At 41.1% G+C, this 17,974-nt stretch overlaps 1 protein-coding gene across 1 annotated transcript in view; it reads left to right on the forward strand.

The window, feature by feature from the left end:
* Nucleotides 1-685: 685 nt before the first annotated feature.
* The window catches only part of LMBR1 (limb development membrane protein 1), a 72,903-nt gene continuing 55,614 nt past the window's right edge, over nt 686-17,974 (forward strand). Inside the window, exons 1-2 of the mRNA XM_075419766.1 lie at nt 686-1,003; nt 16,169-16,241. Coding sequence (XP_075275881.1) covers nt 941-1,003; nt 16,169-16,241 — 136 coding nt within the window. The 5' untranslated portion in view covers nt 686-940. The remainder of the gene's footprint in view (nt 1,004-16,168; nt 16,242-17,974) is intronic.

Below are 17,974 nucleotides of genomic sequence, written 5' to 3' on the forward strand. Positions count from 1 at the left end.
CAGTCTAAAATTGCTTTTCTAACTCTAGAATTTAATAAATACTTCACTGTCTGCTTTTAACAAAGAAAAGGGGCCAAATGCTGGGTAGTAAGTATCATCTGAATTATAATTGGCATGGGTATCATGTATAATGTATCAACGGACATAAATAGCAGGGATGATTCTTGTTTTTGAAGCTTCCTTGGAAGGATGTTACATATTTACATAGAAGGAAGTGTTTGATTGGCTACATCACCACCCATAATTCATGGTGCGTCCTAGTAATACTTCTTTGTGTATATTTAGGCAATTGATCTACTCGCAAACTCAGAAATGAAGAGAACTGCCCGCGTCCAGAGAGGGAACAGGGAGCACCTGGGAGGCTGTGCCTGCGTAGCGCAGCACCCGGCCGAAAATGTTGGCGAACAGAAGGCGCCCGAAGAGAAGCGGGGCCCAATCTCCAACCCCCTCTTCGAGCGCTGCCTTCCGAACTGGACGCTGGGCTCCGCCCCGCCGCGGCCACGCCCCTCTCCGCCTCACTCCCGCCTTCCTGCTAGCCACACCCTCCCTTCGCCTCGGGATGAACCCGGCCCCTTGCTCCTCCCCCGCCTCGGGGCGGTTTGGCCACGCCTTCCGCCCGTTAGCCCCGCCTCTCCGCGGGCCGTTGAGGACGGGGCCGCGGTGCGCGCGGGGACGCTGCGTGGTGACGCAGCAGGAGGAGCTGAGGCGGCGCTGCCCGCCCTTCTTCCTCCTCCCCCTCCCCCTGGGCGCCCCGCGGACGGTGACAGAGCGGCGGAGCCAGCCGCAAGCGCCGCCGCCGGGACCCCTCAGCCGCCGCCGGGGCCCGGGGGAGCAGCCGGCCCTGCCGCTGGCCATGGTGGCCCGCCTGCCGCCGCGGGGGCAGGAGCAGGCGCGGCGGCGGCGGCCGCCATTGCGCGCGGGGGCCGCGGGACTATGAAGGATGGAAGCGGACGAGGTGACGATCCGCGAGCAGAACTTCCACAGCCAAGTGCGGGAGTACACGGTAGGCGACGCCGCCCTCGCCCCGCCGTCCCGTCCCCCCCCCACCAGCGCCCGCCTCCCTCCCTGACCTGTCACTGCCGTGCCCCGGAGGCCGCGCTGCCACCGGACCCCCTCCTGCCCTGCGGCACTCTCCGGCCCCGGCCCCCCGCCGCCGGGCTCCCGTGTGCGGACCAGCTCGGGTGGCCCGTCCCGGGCCGTGCGTTCGCAGCCGCGCTGCTGTGAGGCGTGCGTCGGGTTTCGTCTTACGGCTTGCGGTACCGACGCCCTCCGAGCCTTTCGCCGCGGCTGCGTCTCTCCTGCGTGCTCTCCCTCACCCCCGGTGCCGCTCGGGGTAATGCGGCGTCCTCCCTGCTCGCCGAGCGGAGCGGCCCGGGGCGCGGTGCCGCACTCCCCCTCGGCCCCCCTCGGCCCCCCTCGGCCCCCCTCGGCCCCCCTCGGCCCGGGGCACAGCGCCGCGCTCCCCCTCAGCCCCTGTCGGCCCGGCACCTTGCGGACGGAGGGAGGGGACTGCTGCGCTCCCCTCCCGGGCCGCCTCAGGGCCGCTCTCGGGGCCGGTGGAGGTGTGTCGGTGGAGCTTGTCCCTTTTCTGCTTCGGTTCGAGGACGGGAGCGCATGCTGCGCGCGGGAGAGGTGCGGTGCTGTTTTCCCCGCAGATGCTGTCCTCGCTCAGCTGGGTAATGGCCTTCTCTTTGCAGTTACTGCTCTCTGAGAAAGAGTGGATTTCTGGAATAAAAATTTGCGTTCATAATCTAGCTTTAAGTATTTTTCAGCTGTATTGGGAGACAAATACCACTGTTAACTAATTTACATAGGCCTGTGGCTAGGTTATTTAATGACAGAGACATGTTTGGATCCCTAGTATCTTCATTTCTGTTCTGTGTTTTAAGAATCCACGTGGTAAGACCTTCTTTCTTTTGGCGAAGTATTATGTTTGTGGTTTGTTTTTTTTTTTTTTTTTAAGAGTGCAAAACAATCTTCTGTATGAAGATAACTGTTACTTTAAGAGATTTTCTGGACCTTCCCTTTTCTGCGAATGGATGTAGCGTGTGTCGTGAGAGCTGTGACCAGTGGAGGGGCACAAAAAGAAAAATATTTTTTTTGTAAAGAAGTCTTTAATCATTATGTTAATCTCCTTTGTGCTACAAAAGCACAGGTGTATACTCAAATCATGCATCTCTTCTGGACGCTAGCACCCATCTTTTCCATAGTGTCCATTTTTTCCATTTATATTTCTTTGTTAATTGTATGTCCACTGGAGCCTTGTTCTGATGTGTGGTATGCTACATATTGTGCTTTTGTACCTAGTAGGATGCACAGGTTTGAAGTCTGAAGGAATGGCTGTGCGCAGCCTCTCCGGTGCTGTTACAGATAGTGAAGGTCTATTAAATTCTGAAAGAACTAGGTAATCTATGCTACAGCTACTTCTCTGAAGCTCTTTCAGCCCCTCTAGAGCAGTTGGTAACTCTTCCTATTGGTGTAGTTGTGCAAGAAATCACATAAGACATCAAGAACTCGTATTTTAGAGGTGCAGTGTTGCGTTATTTGGACAGTGGAGGCAGAATATTCAGTGAATGACTGCTTGCTTTTGAAACTGATCTCTAATATTGATCAGCAGCCATCTATGTTATTGTTTAATCAGTGGGGATGATAATAACAATTTTGCCTTTTAAATTGCGCATTGTGATTTTGTCTTAAATTTATGTTGAGAGACCACAGGGTTTTATGAGTGCATAAACTGCTGCCATCCACGGCTGAGTGTACAACCTTCTTGTGGCTCTCACATAGCTGCAGAAGAATATTACAAGTATGATTACACTTGTGGTTCGTTTAAGCATGATGAAGCACGCAGAGTATGTTGCTTACGTGTACTATTATGTTAACATCCCCTCCTCATCATTCCTGCCCTCGCTGGTCATGAAGTTACATGGTGACTAGAATTTCTTAAACTGTGCAAATAGACAGTTGTTGTGTGGGTAGTGGGTAGAATCGTCAGCCCCTCAGCTGGAGGAGGGAACATATTCTACTTTCTGACACATGCACAAGACTAATTCCAGCTGTAGGTGGGCTGGGGGCAGTGGAGCAGTTAATAGGAGCATTTGATGTTTGTTGTGTAATATTACAGTGGAGGAAACCTCTGTATGCCTGTAAGAAGCAAGTCAAATATATGAAATCTGATAGTATTGTCTTTGGAGCCCTAGATGTATGGCCCAGTCTCTGCTGAAAGATAACAGTCATGACAGAAGAGAAATCAAAGTTGATATCGTTGAAAAGAAAACCCTTTTCATTTCTCTTTTACAAATTTTCTTCATGTCTTTGAATAGACAAGAATTTGTAGATTGTGCTTTCTGATGGAGTCCGAAGGCATACTAAGCTTAACTTCAGTGTAATGCTTCATTTCTATTTCATCTCTTTTCTGAACTGGCAAGCTACAAGGGTTTCCATGAAGTTGTGTTATGTAACACAAATTAAAGGCTTGTTAACCTTCTGTTGGTGGTGCCTGCCTCATTCTGTAGGTGCGAGTTTCTGCTACTTCCACCTTAAAAAGACAGATGTTTCTGACACAAGTTTATAGATTGAGCAAGGGTAGTAAAAGATTTTTTTTTTCACTAAATCCTTCATTTGCTTTTGAGTTGACTTTCTGTCTGATTTAATCCTTAATTTAACTCAGGCCAATTCACTCTTGTCCTCATTTGGAGTGCCTGTATGGTACCTTGTTTTTTTAAGAGGGTGCCTGTTGTAAGAAGATAATCTGCCTTGTATTTTGTTGCTTCATGAGGATGATGTTTTACTAATAGGAGATTAACTAATTTTGGCATGATTCTTTGAATGTGAATCTGCGATGTTGAGGACCTGTTGTTTGGAACAGTTATTGAAAACATCCAGGCTGTTTCAGATTTGTATGAACTTTAAAACTTGGATCCGGTAAAGCAGACATGGAGATTGAGAACAGATGACCCGGTGTATGAGACACGGCACAGCCAAGAGTTTGCTCTAAGTCAGTGGGAGCCTTGACTTCGATAAAGCCAGAGTTGCACGTGGTTCTGACTAAAACGGGCATCTTTCTGAAAAGCAACTTGAGGTGGTTACAAAATATCGAGGAGCATCTGTGTTCTGTACTAGATCAGCATTTCTATGAAAGAGTTGTAGAGGCCAGACAATGTTCTGTGCTGGTCTGATACTATCTTTTATTTTTATATGCTTAGTTTGCCTTTCTTGATCCTTTAGATTCATTTATAGTTTGCTGAGATCCTGCACATCCATGGAAAATATTAAAGCTTTTAGGGAACTGCGTTTCCCTTGAGTCCTGTTATTATGTCTGTTTATACAACATAATTATAAAGTGTTCCCTTTTCCGCTAGTATTGTTCTGAATTGTTTATTTCAAATGCAAGTCAAGTAAATGCAAAGGTTCAGTCTCTTTGTGTTCCTCTGAGTTTATTTTTTAGAATATTCTTACACTCCTTTTTTTCCCCCGCTTGAGTCTTCTATTCTGCAATATGAGTTTGTATTTTTAAAATTTAGATGTAGGATTTTGACTTTGTAAAAATATGTACATACACTTGGTTATGAGGTTTCCTTGGCAAAATAAGTACACTGTGCTTGCATTTGTATTATGGGGAAAACTGCAGAAGAAAACAATTTGGTGACCACAGAATTATTCGTTAGAAAGCTTAAGAACAAACATAGTATATTTGGAAATGACTTAATTATATTAAATATGTCATGAAGAATGGTATGAATTATATTAAATATGTCATGAAGAAGATCAGTCCTGGTGGAATAAGTTCAAATACAAAAGTGCTCTCTAATTGCTTCTTGCAAGTCCAGGCAGACATTGAAACTGGTATAATATGTAGTTTTATGATTAATGTCATATGCTTCCATTGGAAGGACTAAAGGCTTTTGGGGCCATAGGCTTTAGATGCTAGATGTCTGAGAAACTTAGTTTCTCTGCTTCTTAATGCAATTCCCTCTACAAGAAGACTTTTTTTTTTAAGCCATACCACTTTTAAGTACTAAGGTGTTTGGTGTTTGTATTTTTTTTTTTTTGTTACAGGTGGTACAATGGTTATTTATTGTGTGTGTGTGTAAATCTGAATCTAAAAATAATTTCCAGCAGTTTAGAAAGGTCTTTTTAGGTAGTTGCAACTGTCTCATGTCTTTGATTTTTGTTTGCAACTTCATACTAATACCACTGGCTTGGTTTTCTTTTCTGTTTTTTTTAGCACCTTTTGTCCTCTCATCCTGTTTTGGGGTAGAGAGGTGTTCCGGACTCTTCTATATGAGCTAGTGCAGTGTGGTTACTGCTGCTATTAGTCCCCATAGGGCTGGAAAAGGAGAAAGCTGATTGAGCACTGTACTCCTGTTAGTGGCGTGCTCTTGTTCCTGACTGGTTCTGCTTCCTTGAATTTATGCCCCAGACAAAAATTGTAACCTTCACAGACCCTTTTTCATGCCAGAAGTGATGATATCCTGATAGTGGGCCAGGAAGAGAGTGCTGATTAGAAGCGTGGGTGATTTTTAAGAACAAACTTAATACAAATGCTGAAATATTGTTTGAATGTTTATGCAAGTTTATCTTCTATTGAATAAAATTGATGCCTTTCAATTTTTATCCGTAGGCTGAAAATTTGAGGAGTAATTTATCTTAAATGGCTTCTTGTATCTCACAAATAACTGCCTAGGTTTCTCAGTATTGCTGCTTTTTTTTTTTAAGTTTTGAAAAAGACTTGTAACCCAATAAAGGAGTTTTTGTGGTAGTGGCGTGGGATGTAAGGCTGAAGGACTGGTGTACATTTAACATCATTGCATATATAAACTGTTGGTGTCATTCTGTCATCCTAAAAATACGTCTTTACTTGTAAACATGGGTGCTGTGATGCACTTTAAGAAGTGATGAGTTATCTTCTGGCTGCTGGTCCTGCAGATCAGCACTGGTGGATCCATCTGGAATCAATAGACGTCTCCAAATATTGGCATAGACAAGTGGATAGAGAGATGGTTATTCCCAAACAAAGAACAACTTTTGGAGAGTTTCACTTTCTCTGTTTACAGAAAATAAGCATGAGAGGTTGAAGTGTAAAAAGTTGCTATTAGTTACAGTTCAGAATAGTTCCTTTTGAATACTGGTGTGTTTCTTTGTGGTAGCAGTTGACCAAAAGGACGACACACTTCATGAAAACTACAGACATCTGTTTAAGAAAACTTAGATTAAAGTGTAAATTAGATTTGAGAAAATCTTATGAAAAGTGAAAGAACTGACAGCAATCAAAAGCAGATGTTGGTTACAAGACCATGGACAAGCATATCTGTCTTGGGTTTTGTCTGGATAGCTGGTCATCTAGTAGAGGGACTGGAGAAGATGGCAGGATGTACCTGGGAGATAGCAGGGTTGTGACAAACATCTCAGTCTTTGCTGTGGTGTGGGTATGCTATGTGATTCGATTTGTAAGTGCAGGACCCTTGTGAAGGAAGTGTTTTCAGAGATGTTGACGGGGTGGGTGAAGCGGAGGGTGGAGGAGCAGAGGAGGTGAGGGTAGAGTCGGAGCAGAGAGGGAATCTGAAGCGTGTTGCCAGTGAAGTTAGGATAAGAAAGCGAGAGTTCAGTTCTGGTGACATAGATGGGAATTTGGGTTAAGGAAGACTAAAGAAAACATTTCATTCGATATAAGAGTACTGCTTTTATTTGAATGTTATGTAAGTGCTTTGTTTTTTTTTTATTAAAAAAACTGCAGTGTTTTCTCCTTTGCTGTTTTTCACCCTCTCCTATTTCATTTGGTATTTATCCTCGTGTAGGAGGGCAGTGATAACTCTGAGAAAGGCTGAACTTCTGCAGTGCTCTCTAGTCTCTCCATCCCCTCCCCCTTGCCATGAAAACCGCCAAAGCTTTCCTGTAAACATGTTCTGTCAAATGACTGGGGACAGTGACTTCTTGGTAATGTTAATGTGCAAGAATTTACATAACTTATAACCCAGGAACAGGAGAGACTACAATAATTAACAGCCTTGGTTGTTGCATCACTCCAGAAGGTAAGCTAGGTAGAGATGACCTCGGATAAGTTACTTCTGTGACCCCCTTATTCAGCCATTTGTGTGACAAGTGAAATTGCTTCATACTTTCAGCACCTTTGATCTGTTGCTCTTTGGGCCCCAATTTACTCTCATGAAGATGGTGACAAAAGTCATGTCACCGTTTCATCAGCTTGGTGTTGCACAGGTGTCGTAGTGTTGCTGAGCTGCTTCCCGTACAGAGGTTTCTAAGTTGTTTCATTAGCTGAATGTATTCAAAGTTGCTTCTAACTACCATCAACGTGGTTCCAAGAAAGAGACCAGTGCTTTCTACTGTTTTAATATTTGAGCACTTTAATAATTTGGCTTTGAAAATTTTGATTAAATGGAAAATATTATTCTGCAGAACTTTTGTTTCGGTTCTATATTTCCATATCACGTGTGCTTTCCACAGCGAGTAGTATGTGTATAGATGGCATTGAAGTCTGTCTGTGGCTGAGTTTAATACACAGAGGATAGAAGCGATGTATGCACGTGATTTCCAGCCTCCTTAACTTCTTGCCTTATAGTGGTGCAGTTTCCAGGGTTAGGCTCCACAATCGTTGTCGAAATGTGGTGCTTCACAGTTTTACTGTTGAAGTACCTGTTTATGCCCGAGTATCCCATTTTTTTCCATTACCCAACTGTAGTTTCTATTTTTAACATATTTAGCTGATGGGAAGAATGGATGCTGAGGAGTTTGTGCTGAATTTGACAATAGCAGCGTGTCTAAAGTATTTGCTGAGTTTAAGACTGCAATAACTTATGTCTAGTGGAGCATCTGCTTAATTGATGAGAATTATGAAAACATAGAAGAACTGCAGTTTAAATATGTTTGTGCTTTGGGAGTGGGGATGAAAAAAAATGTGCTACTTAAAAATTCAACAGTATGTATGTGTGAGAACACAAGGAAGAGGATTTTTGAGTTAGGAGGACAGAATTCATTAGCTCTGTCTTCTAAGGTAGTTACACATCTTGCCCTGGGAATTAATATTAGCCAAAGAAGCTGTCTTAACACAAATAGATTGTTTACAAAGTTTGTATTAATGAGAGTTTTGAGGTTGTTTTTTTTCAGAAGGGACTTTTTAATGGAATGACTCTGTGAAGTTTTAATATAACCTATTATTATAGCCTGGCTGTAAAATGTTGAATAATACCTTCATTCAGTGGCAGAATGTTGGCGTGATCTAGGTTGGTGCTATTGGTGTTAATTCTAGAGGGTATTTTTAAATCTTGCACTAATGCTGAAAAATATTCTTGAATCCGATTTTAATGGCATTGCTGTTGCCCATACAGGTCAAAAAAAATGCCTTGCAGTCATTTTTTGAGGGGTTTTGAGTGTATTATTGAGTATAGAATACAGTACCCTGAACAAAAGTATCTTGGGCCTATTACGAAGGGTCGTGGGAGTGTCATAACATTGTTCCCCCCCCCCCCCCTTTACTCAGCAACATAAATACATTCCCTTTTATATACTTAATAGGAACGTAACAAATGCGTATATTGATTTGAATTCCTTCATTAGTTTGAAGTGGGGCTCTGCTGCTGGCGAAGTTAACATGAAGGTAGTTTTGAGTGATGTATGGAAGCTACCTTCTGAAGGGCTACAGAGACTGGGTTTTGTCTTCAGCTGAGCAGCGTTTCTAGCATATGAAATATGTTTTTGGATGTTTCATACTTTCTTTTATATCCTGGATTTTTTTCATAAATGAGCAAGTCTAGGCACCCAGCCTCTGAACTACTTATGATTTCTTCATGACTTGGGAGCCAACAAAAAAAGTGGGTCAACTTCTTGCACTTGTCTTAAGCCAGGGATAAGTCCTGAAAGGAGACCATGAGGCATGTGAGGGAAATCATAGGTGTGGAGGGCTATGTTTAATGAGTAAAATTAATCTGTAGTCAGAAGACATATTTAACGTTTTGTCATAAGCTTGAATTTAGTGTGTCATGCTAAGTGTATAAGGCTGGCTAGATTAGAGTGAACTTCATCTAACCACAGAAAACAAGGTTTTTAAGAATGAATAGTTAATATCTCATTTTTAGAAAAATTAGATGTCCAGAGCAGATGATACTGTGAATGCCAAGGTCAAACTGAGAACATAGCTAAAAATTTTAATTTTCTTTAGTCTGCATAGTTTGTTATAGGTAACTTACTGTTGACAGATCTGAAACAGTTGGAACACCTCCTTTGCTTTTTAGATGTCTGTGGGATAATGAAGTTATTAGAAATAGACTGAGCAGAACTGCTTGTCTCCACCAGTATTTTCTTGCTGTTTATTCCTGCCATCCTTTCCACAAGTAAACAAAAGTAGTTGCCAAGTGGTACAGCAGGAAGAAGCTTTTTAGTTGCCATGTGGCATTTTAATGCACATTAAAATATTTAGCAGCATGAGAGCAGTAAGAGATGAGTGTACAATGCTATGTTTAGTTGTTTTCTATTATAGAAATGAAAACCCAGAAGTGCAACACTACTACTTTTCTGTAGGTAGTAATCACAGTCAAGCAAAACACTGACAGTTCTGTTTTCAACTCTTAAACGTGTTCTTAGATGTGTTCTACAAGGTGATGTAACCCAGAGTGACCTCTGCCTTCTCGTTTCTCTGTGCTGTTTGCTCTGTTTAGGGAAAAGGACACATTCTGTAAAGTAACAGCAAGAAGTGGAGATATTCTTCATTACGTCTGTAGCTGCTTTTTTTTGCGCATCTGTTGCATGGAAATGCTGGTGGTTGTCATAGCAGTAACCTATGTTTTAATACTGACACAGCCACTTTAAAATAAAGTTATTTCCTTCCCTTATTCCTTAGTTTTCTGGACCTTCTTGATCTTTAATTTCATACATAGTGTAGTAAAATACTGTTCACTTCTTGTCTGTTTTGCTCCTCCAGATCTGCTCTCCCTATTCTAAATGCTAGTATGCAGTCAAGTGGGAGGAAATGATCACTTGTCCGCTTTGATGCTTTTCAGGTAGAAGCCTTGAACCTGTGTTTCGTGCTTGCAAGTGTATTAAGTCAAAAAGTGTTATGAAGGTCTGTGGCTTCTTTATGCATAGGTTTTCTGTGGTGGTTCCATACTGCTAAAAGTTGTTGTTCTGCAAGATGTCCAGCCTTTCATAGTGGGAGGACATCCCTGACACAGTCCTACAGGGGCTGGTGCTCGCACTAATACTTTTAAACACATTCATAAATGACCTAGAGAAGGTTATAAATTATGAGGTGACAAAGTTTCTAATTGTGCTTATTTATTCAGAATAGCAGAGAAGTATGCTGACTGGACTCCAGCCTACTGCTAGAGGAAGGTCAGCTCTGACATCAGGCTAGGCTGCTTAGGGCTTGAAAACCTCCAGGGATGGAGATTGTACAGCCTTGCTGGGCAGCTGGTTCCACTTGTTGGCTCTCCTCACAGAGGGGATTTCTACTTACCTTCATCCTCATCCTACCACTGTTGTCAAGAGCCCAGCTCTGCCTTCTTAGTAACCTTCTTGTAGGTACTGGCAAGCTGCTGTCAGGTCCTCCTGAAGCCTTGTTGTTCTCAGGCTGAACAAGCTAAAGTCCTTCAGCCTGTCGGCACCATGTGAGTGTTCCAGCCTCCTGACCATCTTGGTGATCTTCCTTGCTGGAATTACCAATGTCTTTCCTATATTGGAAGCTCAAAACTGGACGCAGCAACTACATGTGCCCTGATGAATGCTGACTGGAGAGAGCGAATTACTTCCCACAATTATTTGGTTTGTTTCTGGTAATAGAGCCCAGAATGCTCTGTGGAGTGTTTGCTACCAGGACACACTGATTGTCAGGTATTGAACAATTATTGGACAATGCAGCTGTACGCTATTTTCCTAGTGTAAACTACATCTGTATTTCCTGCACAACAGTTGGGAAGAATATCATGCTTTATAAATAGAAGCTGTTGATCTTTCTGTACACAGGTGCAGCTTTGAATGCACACACACTCACAAATTACAGCTGTGAAAGATGGTTGTATCGTGTGCATAAGGGAGAAAAAAAGAGAATCTTGTGCATTTTGGGTATATTCTTTCTTGGCATTAAAATGTAGCTCTAGCACCTACAACAGAAGATGATGCTTTACCGGCTCGAGGCATGAATTTCAGTGTCAGACTTCTGAAGATCATCCACATGGACAAATTAGTGTCAGCTGAGCTTTGGTGACTGTCAGTGGGAAAAGTACAATGTAATTCGAGTTAGTTCAGACCTTTATTGGTTGTGTTTAGTGCTGGACTCTTAGACCCTTGGACGCCCATGGTTACAAACTGAAATGCATGCAGTTTATCTCCAGCTCCATTCTCACAGGAGCTGAGAGCTGTCTGGGGGAGCTCCAAAAGTATGACTTGGATCATACTTGGATCATGGATCTGAAAGTATGACTCAGTGGAAGAGCTGGGCACAAGATCCCCAAGAATGCAGTGCAGCGCGTCTCCAGAAGTAACCTCTCCTGGCATGTCTAAAATGTAATCTAAGCATAAAGCACTTCCTTTCCCAAATGGAGATTAAGAACTCCAGGGGCAGACAGGTTTCTTTTGCTTGTCTTACCAGAGGTTGTATTTAGTCCATGCAAAGAGACGTGAATGAATTACATGCTTAAGGTTTGAAGAATTCTTGATGTGCCACTTGTTAAAAGGGAGCCCCTAGATGTAGCGTAGAATCCAAGCGTTTTGTTTTCAGTTACTGAGTGGTGTGGTAGAGGGAACACAAAGACATTTAAAATTGTGAAGAATTGCTTTGCTTGACTGTTTGGCTATAACAATATAAAATTCTCAGACTGCTCTTAATTTCCTTTACATTTTGATGTAGCTGGTCAAACATGGACTGAGTATATTTCCCCTATAAAGTGAGAATGTACCATAGTTGGGTTTGAAGTAGCTTCCCAGGAGTGGTCTATGGCAACAGATGCACAACTACTTTCCCCCTCCGTAAAGTTGGAATGAATTTAAGGAAATAAATGTTAAGATTGGAAGTTATTATTTGTTGTGTTGTTGTTCGTTTTTTTTTTTTAAATTGACACTATTGGGGAATGTCAGAAATCCTTATTCATCACAGTTGCAAACACTCTCTGCACAGTGTCTACACTGTCTCCTCAAGTCAAACCTGGAAGAGCTGCATTTGAGCTGCAGTGAAAAGTCCCTGCAGAGACCTTGGGGTTATGAGGAATATAGCTTGTCCTAGATTTGCTGCATTTGCAGCATCCTTAACTTTTGTCAGCTCTGTTGTAGAGATGGGTGATGGCATAAAACACTGCTTTTTGGCTGAAAACATAGAATGCAGTATGATTTGGATTTAACATTGCATTCCAATATTGGCTCCAATATTGTCACATATAATAGTTTTCTGAAGAAAAGGTGAAATTTGAAGAATATAGGCTCTTCTATCACTGAAGACATCAGTGCAGCTTTATGTATGGTGTTCTTTTTCGATTAGTGCTCTATTTCAGTATGCTTTTTAATAAGTAATTAGAAATCAAAGTTGACAGATGATTTAGGGTACTATGAACATGTATATGTGGATTTGCCTCCTGAGGGTTTTTAAGAAAGTCAAATTAGGAGGAGTTAAGAACTGTATTTTCTGAAGCCACAGGACTATTGGTAGAATCTTTCTTTTGCATATGCCAAGGGCTATATCAAGGAAATGCACTGAAACATATTTCTTAAACTAGGGTCAGTGTGCCTTAGTAGAAGAGCTGTAAAGTGAATAAGAAACTGGCTGTAGTACGCGTGACAATAGGTGCCGCATTTGGGGGGGTAAAAAAGCTGCTATTCAGTTTCCTCAGGTATCAGTATTAAGAGCAATGTTGCTCAACTTAGATAAAAATGAAGTAAAACATCCTGTTGTAGGCATTAAATCAGTTCTTCAGGAGGTGTAGTCAATATAAAGGAGGGTTACAACATGGTGTAGAAAGGACTCGATTACCCCAAAATAATAGATGTAGTATGAAATTAAGGTGTGGTTTTTAAAAGGAAAAGACATGGTGATGAACTTGAACCCCGAGAACAAATTTCTACTGCAACTTGAGAGCTGCTCTGCTGGAAGCAATTGGGGAGGACAGCATGAATGGATTCAGCGATTGGAGGCAAATGCAAAGTTACGAGTGTGACTCTCAGGTGGATGTGTTGAATTACAGAAATAGAGGCTTAGTGCTGTTACATATAGCCAAAAGACCTTACCTGGAGTACTGCATACAAGCCCAGTCATTCAAAATTGAGAAAGATGAACTGAAGCTAGAACAACTACAAACAAGGGCTGTAGGCTTGGTGTTTTTTTTTTTTCAGTACAAAAATATCTTGAAACAAAGAGCAGTATGAGGAGTAAGAACCCAGGATTGCAGTGTGACAGGACAGTGGAGTCTATTCTTTGGCTATCGCAGGCAACACATTCCTCTTCCCCAACTTAACTGAGTGCACTCTAAAAATAGTTAGAATGCTGGCTTTTGCTACTCCCTTTGGAAAGCTGTGCAAAATGCATCATTAGAAACACATCGGGATCATAGGTTTCGCTAAGTATGAATTGAGACTGAAATAGTATTTCTGAGTTTGCTTGTTGACTTGTTTTGGTCAGTACAAAGGACTTTTAATTTATGAATTGTCTTTTGTTAAGATCCTAAAGCTTTCACCGATAAGAATTTGCTGATTTCTTGCCGATTGTTTTAAAATTATATGTATTTTCCGTAATAAACAACTTTATCAAGTATTTACAAAATTGTTCTCAGTTCTGACGGAAGCAGAGGGATAATTACGCTAAGATATATAGTTACACCTTATTGCTGAGTTGCAAAGTAGCTGTCATCTAAAACTAGAAATACAACATTTGACAGTTCGCGTTACTGGACAGCTTTCATCTGCTGTGCCCTCTAAATACCTCAGTTATCTCAGTGACACCTTATAAGTACAGACCTACATTTTCATTGTGACCTTGCTGTCACAGGTAGAATAAAGGTCATCTATTTTATTTGAAGATAGAAACAAGATTATGGTAATTTTTACTCTTGTCAAATAAAATTAAATAAAAAATGAGAGTAACTATGTCTTTATTTTACACAGGGGCAGTGTTATTTGGGTCTGACAGATTTTAGAAGATTTTTAATGACCCTGTATGTGTGATACCTAATTTTCAAAAGTGGATGCCTAAAATTAGATGTCTGTATCTGTAGCCTTGGTCTAGTTTTCGGAGGAACTGGAAACCTATAGAAGGACTCACTCTCAGCACTGGCATTGCGTTTTCTGTTATTGACAGGACAAGCTGTGTCAGAATGCTCTGAAAACCCAAGGCTAGTCTGAGTTTCTTTTGTTCTTCCGTATTCAAGAAATATACCAGCATATTTTTTTATTAAGTCTTAATAAAATTCTTTATTAATAGAGTTATTTATTTAAAGACTTAAATTCTCCATCAAAACCCTTTCCTCTTTGAAGCATCCTCTGAATAGTTGGAGTGGTGAACTTTATTCAGATTAAATATTTGAATTCAGAGATCTAGTTATGAAATCTAATTTTCAGCACCTGTATTTCAGATATTGCCACTGTGCGTTGCCTGTGCAGAGGATGAGCTCAGCTGCCACTTGCAAACCTATGGCACTGTAATACTTCTGGGGGACATCCATAGGGCACTTGCAGGCACCCAAATGTTGTGCTCAGACACTTGGCTATGCTTTGTTTTTTTATCTAAAATGTCTGACTACAAGAAAGAAAGAACTCTCCCAGTTTATTTTTATTAGTAGTTCTTAAAGTCTGTCTTTCCTGATTGAGCAGTCCATTCTTTCCCCCTCTGATTCTGCTGATTCAGATGTAATATGCCTCTTAGATGTAAATTTTTAAGGGCTGTCATCATTACCTTTGCTTTCACTTTTTCCTTTTGCTTAGGATAGCTTTTCTGCTTCCGATTTTGTTTTTTAAGGCAGTGAGTTCTTAAAGGCAACAAATCTTTAAATGATTGATTACAGAAGAAGTTTTCATACTGGTGAAGTAATTTTTGAATTTCAGATCATAAAGCAGATTAAATCTCAGACTGAAGCAGAACATGTTTAGGGTGCTAATATTATGAATTGCAGATCCAGGCATGGCAAATTAAAAAAAAACCCCTTGTATAGGTAATAGGGCAAACTCACTTCATGTAGTAAAAACTGCTCAAACAGTTTTGCCTGATTCAGTTGGTTAACAGCTGTGTGTCAAGATTTATTATATAGCTACTAGTATTGTGCACAAGCAGAAGAATCTTAACAGTTTGGGCTACTTCAAGTATCTTCTCAGCCTGTGGTGTGTTTTTTAATTTGTTTCCTGCAAGCTCATAAAATTTATTATTTATTTTGGATTCCCACAAAGGCTTGGAGGGTTAAAACTGTCTTGCTGTTTGATTCCTTTCCTCCCCAAATTTCCAACATATTTGTAGATGTTTTAGTCTTACCTTATTGTATTGAAATTCTAGTGCCAAATCTCAAACAACTTGATGCGAATCATGCAGGGCTCAAGGTTCATCTGACTTAAATCAGCTGCCTACCTTAGGAGGGGTATCGTGCCCTGGGCTTCTGACTGTAAGGGAAGCGTTGTGTTTGACTCGCTCGTGCTTGGACATCCACTGCAGGCAAATGAGCCTCTCTTGAGTGTATTGTCACTTAGAATTTGTTTGATTCAAGACATGATGGAAACAGTAAACATAGTGCTTTCTTCTTCTTTCCACGTATGTTGATAGCTTTCTCCCAAATAAGTCTTCAAGAGCCCATTGAATAAAATACAATTACCCTTAGGTTGCATGTGAAGGGAATATAAAGCATAGTAACTTACAACTCAAGTGGATTCAAGCATTAAAACCAACCCACCCTACCCACCTCTCCCTCCACCAAAAAATCACACTGTAAATAAGGCTTTTCTCTTAATTTTAGAGTAAAACTTGCTGCCCATATAATTGATCTGATAATTGTTACTCTAATTAAACTGTTCTTGTTATATGACTTCCTATTAACAAGATATAAAACACAAAAATAAGTGTTGACATGTAGATAGAATACATTTTTGTTGATCTAAATTAAATTTTAAATTGTTGATACTGGACTTTCTATTTATTCTTATCATTATCTAGGCATTTCTTCACAACCTAATAAATGCAATGCTTTTTTTCCAGATCTGTTTTCTCCTATTTGCTGTTCTCTACATAGTTTCCTACTTCATAATCACAAGATACAAAAGGAAAGCAGGTAAGCGTAGACTTTTTAATATGTTCAAAAATAATTCTGTTTTTGAAGTGAATAGGTGTTTTTTTTGTGGGTGGGTGGTTGTTTTTTTTTTCTTCTCTCTGCCCCCACAAGGAAAGCAGAAGAACTGGAGCTCTGACCAAAAGTGTTTCTCTGACGGCAGGTCTGTGGCAGCCTGAACTGATCTGATTGTATATGCTGCTGTCTTGCCCTCTGTCTGCTCCCTTTGCCCCTGAGCCACCAGTTTCCATCCTTTCTCTTGTACCCGCTCTGGCACTTCTCAGACCCTTCAGTGTGCCTTCTGATGTCATTGGCCAAGGGAGGGCTGTAGCTGGCACGCTGCGATTCACTGGAAATGGGTGGCTGTTATGGAGATGCTGTGGATGGCCATAATCAGCCGTTCTGTTGAGGCTGCGTGGCAGACTAAATTTAAGCAGTTTTGAGAGGGAAGAAATGGGACAATTTCAAGTAGGTGCTTCTGTCTCCCTTGCCTTTAGATCCTCTTCTCCTTTCATGTGAGCTTTTCCAGAGTAAGTATCATCAGTCTGTGTTCTAGCACCAAAATCAAGTTAAAATCTTTAGTTGGTAGAGTGAAAAGATTGCCAGTAATACAGAAGGGAAGTAGTGGATTTCTTCTGAAAATCCTGCTTTGTTCAGGTGCAGTTATTTTAGTGTTCTTAACGTGTTCCTTATGACCTCACCACTGAGGTCTTATTCCTTGAGATAATCTTGTATTTTTTTTTTCCTTTAGAAAAGATATCTGCATGAAACTAGTCTGTAGGGACCCCTGTCATTTTTTTTTTCTGTGTATCTTCTAAAGACAAATAGCATGAAATTCTGTGTAAAATGTCAGAATTTTTGACTCTTGACAGCTTATCTGGGACCTTGGTGCTCGGTGATACTCGGTCAGTCAGGCTGGAGAAGCATTCTTATGCATGATAATCCTGGCACTTTGAACTTTGATGGAAACTGTTTACAGAGCTATAGTGACGTATGTTATGATAGAGCTGCTTTCACAGATGGATTCATGTTCAAAAAAAGTAAACTCTACAATAAATTTAATACCATTTAAAAATAGAGTGCAGCTCTTTAAACAGAGAGAGTAGTTAAACAAGTAAGATGCATGCTATCTTCTGATCCTGATGCGTATTTTGGATACTGCGAAGCTTATACCATTTGGAGATAGGGAAGAACAGGAAGAGGAAAGTGGTTTGGCAATATTATTGGACATAGAGACACTTTTATTACCTTTTTGGCAGTTGGTCTTGTCAGCTGGTTAGAGCAACTGCTCTGCAGCTGTCCCGACTTTATGGATGCTTAGTGAGTATTTAGTTAGGCAAACTTTCTAGCCTGCCAGGATCTTCATGATGAGACGCATTTGGAGAGTTAGCACTTCTGGAATTCTTTCAGGACAAATTGTTTGCCGTTTCTACAACAAGCTCTTGACCAAAATGATTCATGAGACCTTGGCTTAGTCTATCAAAACACCATGAGATACCCATCAAAAAAACAGGAACAATAACCCAATGTAATTTCAAAGAAGAATTTCAAAATAGCATGATGTTAGTGGCTATGTGTTTATTTCAAGTATGTGCATGACTTTTAAGAGCTTTAAACACCTGGCTTTATTAGTAGATTTTTGAAATAAATTGGAGTTGCCTCTCGGAGAAAACCTGAAGGACTTAAAAGAAGAAAGCTGACTCTAAAATTATTTCAAATGTGGAAATGCATACATT

Source organism: Opisthocomus hoazin, chromosome 4 (assembly GCF_030867145.1).
Source record: "Opisthocomus hoazin isolate bOpiHoa1 chromosome 4, bOpiHoa1.hap1, whole genome shotgun sequence".
NCBI lineage: Eukaryota > Metazoa > Chordata > Aves > Opisthocomiformes > Opisthocomidae > Opisthocomus > Opisthocomus hoazin.